Raw genomic sequence first — 5,315 nt, forward strand, 5'->3', positions numbered from 1 at the left:
TTCTCAGAGATATAGAATCCTCTTGTCTGAGAATTCCTACTTAGAAATCATGGTGGTCATGTGTCACTTTGGCCAGCAATCAACTCCACACATTTTAGTATGCTTGTTGACTATTTGGAAGGGATCCCCCAACATATGTAGTGTTTGAGTGCTCTTGTTACTGACACCAAAAGAATATATATCCCTCTTCTAGCTTCCTGGAATAGCCAACAAGCAGATACACACTGAAGACCAGCAATATGGATAATTCCTCATGGGACTTTGAATCTTGAATGATTAACTAAAGATACAGGGACATCTAGAGGTCATATTAATCACAGCAGTTGTGATGGGTTCCTACTATCTGCTCCACCAGAGCTGTGTTTTTTCATGAATTAAAATATAAATTCAAGTTATTGGCTATTTGTCAAGTTTATAATAAGACTATCAAGCCATACATTTAAAAAATGAAATCTTGCCATCTGCAAAAACGTAGCTGGATCTAGAAGGTATTATGCTAAGTGAAATAAGTCAGACAGAGAAAGCCAGATGACATGTGGTTTCACTAATATGTAGAATCAAAAAAACAAAACAAACACTCAAACAAAAACAGAAACAGATTCATAAATACAGAGAACAAACTGGTGGTCGCCACAGGGGAGGGAGTAGGAAACAGGCAAAACAGGTGAAGGGAATTAAGAAAGTACAAACTTTTAGGTATAAAATAAAGAAGACAGGGATGAAAAGTAGAGTATATGGAATTTAGTCAATAATATTGCGTGGTGACAGATGGTATTCATACTTTTCATGGCAAGCATTATTTAAGATATAGAATTGTCAGGTCACCATGTTGTACATCTGAAACTAATATAATATAGTATGTCAACTATATTTCAGTAATAGAAAAGACTATCAAGGCAAACTAAACTCAAAGTAAAATTAACAATAATTAAATATCACGCAAAGTTTGTTATTAAAAAACATTTTGATAAAAAAAATCAGGAGTATTTTACAAAACATAGATAAGAAATATTTGACCTGAAAAAGAGAGCAAAAGAGAAGAAATGACTGAATTTTTTTAAATTCCCTGATTCCTTTAATAGGCATTTTTAATTTTTACAATCTTTGCCACATGCTATCTGGATGTTTCTAGTTACAATTAACCAAGATTCATGGGATATTTGTAGAAAGTCCATGTACACTTTTCTAAACATATTGTTTTGGCTGAAGGAGAAAGAAATTCAAAGGTGAGTTGGGGCAGTGTCATGGGGGTGGAGGGGGTAAGGAGGAGGAGACCAATGGAAGGATGGAATATGTGTGTCTCCTTGCCTTGTTCCAAGAACTAGGCTGCACCCTGAATAAAACCCAAGTCCAAGTTCAAGGTCAGTTTCATAGGAGTTGTTTGAGAAATGGTATCAGAGTAGGAGGCAGAGCCATTTTCTCTCCCTTCCTCCCTTTGTCAACCATGTGACCAGCATACATTTGATTTCCAAGATCTCTAGTCAACAAGGGAATGGATAGTGGCAGAAAAAAATACTGGGACATGAGAGGCAAGGAATAATCTAGAGCAGGATAGTGAACGGATTTCTTGTTCTATTGTTGAGGAGCTGATAGCAAGAAGAGTAGCTGTCGAGTGGATTAGAGTTTGTGGTTCCGGGAAACCCAGGGCAGACAAAGCAGTTGGTGTCAGAGGTCAACAGGGGGAGAGGATTCAGGCTTCTGAATCCCAGAGCAGAAGGACCTTCCAGCTCTGAGCTCAGAACCTTCACTGAGACAACTCAGCCAAAGGGGCAGGCCCAGCAAGAGGAGCAGGAGCAAGAGGAAGGATTTGACCATTGGCTGCCTCCAAGTCTGCTCTTCTTGGCTCAGAATATACTTCAGCAGCAGCCCCCAGATGACTGCCGCTTCCCCTGCCTCAGCACCCGGAGCCCCACCCCCACCCCCGAGGGCTGACTGTAGCAGTCAGAGCTCTGGTGTCTGTGGCAGTGGGACCTGCGTCGCCTGTGGTGGCTCAGACAGCAGCCTCCACCCCCGGAGCTGCAGCAGCCCCTGCCCCCGGAACTGGAGCCACAGCAGCCCCCAGAGCTGACACTGCAGCAGGAAGAGACTGGGGGGCACTTGGGGGCGGGATATTTGGGCGGGCACTTGGGAGGGGGCTGGCACTGCTGCTGGTTCTGCTGGCAGGACATCTTGGCAGGCGGGCTCAGGAGCTGAGGGAGAGTCAGACCCAGGACACAGAGCCAGGACCCTTATTGTTTTACCAAAGTTTCTTTTTCCTACATTTTAAAAGCCTGTTCAAGATAGTCATGGGGAAATTATCTTTAAAATAGTGGGTTAATTGCTTTCACGCTGTCTCATTTGAACCTTAGGAGCTTTTCATAAAACAGACATGACGAACTTCTCTTAAAGCAAAGACACAGAGGACAGCTGTATGGCTAAAACTGCCCAAAGTCAGTGTCCTTTAAGTGGAGAAGGCAAAATGGACATTCACAAAGTGCGACTAGAGTCCATGCTCTGCATCACTCAGAATTCCGAGAATGTCCTAGGAGCCACGTCAGAGTGACAGTGCTCTTTGCTGAGCAAGAAGTAAGAGTCCCCTTTTGGTGGAACTTTGCAGATAGTTTTTCAACAGATATATATTATCATCATACATCACATGTTATATATGATATATACCAATAATATATATAATTATCTCATAGAATCATATATAAATATAGTAAATAAATATTTGATATCTAAATGTACAATAAAAACATATAAATAAAATAAATAAATATATATGTAATATATATTTGGGTTAATCAGCTCATATGATGACATTTTGCAATATATGTATATATGAAACAGGTTACCCAAATCATTCTAGAAATAGAGAAGTGAGGGCGAAATCTAACTGTGGCAAGCTGGGATGTGATATGTACCCTTTACAACACACAGCCTCCTTTCTTTTCCATACTTTAGCGGCATGAATTTCAATTTGCTGTTCACTACCCAACTTTGAGGCTTCTGGTCCAGATGTCCAGGCACCCTTCCTGACTCACCTGGCGGGGGTAAGACCCATGGATGTTTGTGTTTATCAAGCCCACATATGCTTCCTCTGTTCCACTATTTGACAATCACAGTGACACCAGTAGATACTGTGGGGAAGGGACACAGTTGATTTCTCAAGATAAACTCTTCCTTCTGAAAGGAAGAATTGTTTACCTTCCAGAAAATCTGAGAGACTTAAAAAGATACAGAACTGGTTTTATTTTAGAGCACAGACATATGAATCCTGGTGTCTCCTATCTCTCCTGTCTCACAGCTGATCTTTCTTCATCGGAATTTCTAGATTTTCTCTCTCACTCCATCTGCCCCACTCCCAAGCCTCTCCCAGCCTGCCCCCTTCTCTGGTCTGAGTGTCCCTCTGAGGAAGGTGTTAGTCCGGTCCTGGGGACACTTACAGACATAGGCAGCACTGGGTCCATCAACATCTCAGGAAAGGAGTGCATGGAGAGACTCTAGCCCCGAGCTCCCTTTATCCTGGCTTTGGGCTTTGCCACCAGCCTGTGATACAGGACCTCCTGCCACCCACATGGTCCTATGACAACTGGTGATTGGCGCCCCTTCCTGCCTCCTTCTTTGGGGCCCAAGTTTGCTGCTCCCAGCTAGGAATTGAGTTGCTTAGAAATGGGGATAGAAGGTGAATTGCTGCCATTTAATTATCCTTAGTTGTTCCTGTTTTTCACCATCTTTCTTGGAGCTTGTTTCCCCAAACCTTTCCCTTCTCTGTCTTGCAATGTTATTTCATTAAGTCTGGGCCTCCTGGATTGAACAATGAAACATAGATGCCTCCAAGCTTTTTCACATGTATTTTGGTCTCCTTGCCACTGAGAGTTAGTGTATCCGTGCATGCATACGTTTGTCTGTGTCTGTGTTTTCTTCTAAGAGTGCTGTATGTATCAGGTATGTTTGTTGTGTGGTGGTCATGTTCCAAAGACTCTTTACCTCTTAAAATCACCTTGAGCTTGCAAAAATCATTTAGGTTCTACAGTCACACATCCCGGACATGAATTCTAGCTCTGACATTTTTGGAAGTTAGAGCAAATCTTTTACCCTTTCTGCCTGTTTCCACTTCTGTGAAATGGTGACTTTAAGAAGCTCTATTTGATGAGTTTGCTAGTTTTAAATGAGATAATATACTTTAAACTCATAAGACTTTGTTTTGCACATGTTATGCACACCAAAAAATCATCATCATTTTCCTTAATCACTCGTCCTATGCTTGCTGTGGCAATCAATAGTTTTTGGTTTTTTGTTTGTTTTTGTTTTTTGGTAAAGCATAAAACCAACATTTGCATAAGACTTCAGAGTTTACAGTTTCTCCGTATGACTTAGGCCATCAGCATAAGACCTGGAACATGCAGACATACATGGTGAAGCGCTTACCCTGCAGAGGTCTGGCCCTACACTGCCTGAGTATACTCTTGTCTTGCTGCTCACATTGTTAAAAGGCTTATGTATAAGGGAGTGGTCAAGATAGCAATTCTTGGCTTACAAAAGTTAAGTATTACTCAAAAGCTGAGCACTGATTTTTAAGGTAATTGGCCTGAGGATTCATACAGTCCTTGCCTCTAGCCACTTGTAGTATCAAAACCATCCATCAACCTAATTTAGATCTGGGTGGGAAGTTAGCAGTTTATTTGGAACCTCATAAGGATTGATCTGCTTGCTTGGTCTGTGTGATGTCAATGGCTGGTATTCCATTTAATAAGAAAAAATTGTGTTAAGCAAATGATTGGCTTTCTAAGTTTTCTTTTATCAGGGAATGGATGTGAACAGAACTGAGATCTAAAGTGGAAATACAACATAAATTTAAATTAATGCAATATGTCCCACATTGGAAAGTTATAGAAATAACTGTGACCATTTCTTCTCCAATTTATTTTGACTGTGTCTGTCTATAATCCAGTAATTGCTTAATAAATTGGTGAAAGTATTCAATTCTTCTAGAATCACCCTGAGCTTCATACTAAGTTTTATTTTACTTTATGCTCCGGAACCAGCATCAAGTATGTTCATGATTTTTTTTTCACCCATCAAATTCTTTTTTATAACACACATTATTAAACAATAGTCTTGAAGTAGTAAAGAAGCATAGTTCATTATGTCTTATGCCTGGTGGCACTTTGGGGACATTTGGAGCCATGATACAAAAGGAAATCGTGGGGGTGCTGGGGGCTCAGTTGGTTATGGGTCCATCTTTGACTCAGGCCATGATTCATGGTTGGTAAGTTCGAGCCCTGCATCAGATTGTGCTGTGCTGACAGCTCAGAGCCTAGAGCCTGCTTCAG

General features: G+C 41.1%; 1 protein-coding gene across 1 annotated transcript; it reads right to left on the reverse strand.

Annotated features, from left to right (window-relative positions):
- Positions 1 to 1,856: 1,856 nt before the first annotated feature.
- On the reverse strand, positions 1,857 to 2,168 carry LOC115297583 (late cornified envelope protein 1B-like). The gene has a single exon (XM_029945773.1). It carries the CDS (start codon positions 2,166 to 2,168, stop codon positions 1,857 to 1,859), a length of 312 nt encoding a protein of 103 aa, XP_029801633.1.
- Positions 2,169 to 5,315: the final 3,147 nt, after the last annotated feature.

This window comes from Suricata suricatta, chromosome 8, assembly GCF_006229205.1.
Source record: "Suricata suricatta isolate VVHF042 chromosome 8, meerkat_22Aug2017_6uvM2_HiC, whole genome shotgun sequence".
NCBI lineage: Eukaryota > Metazoa > Chordata > Mammalia > Carnivora > Herpestidae > Suricata > Suricata suricatta.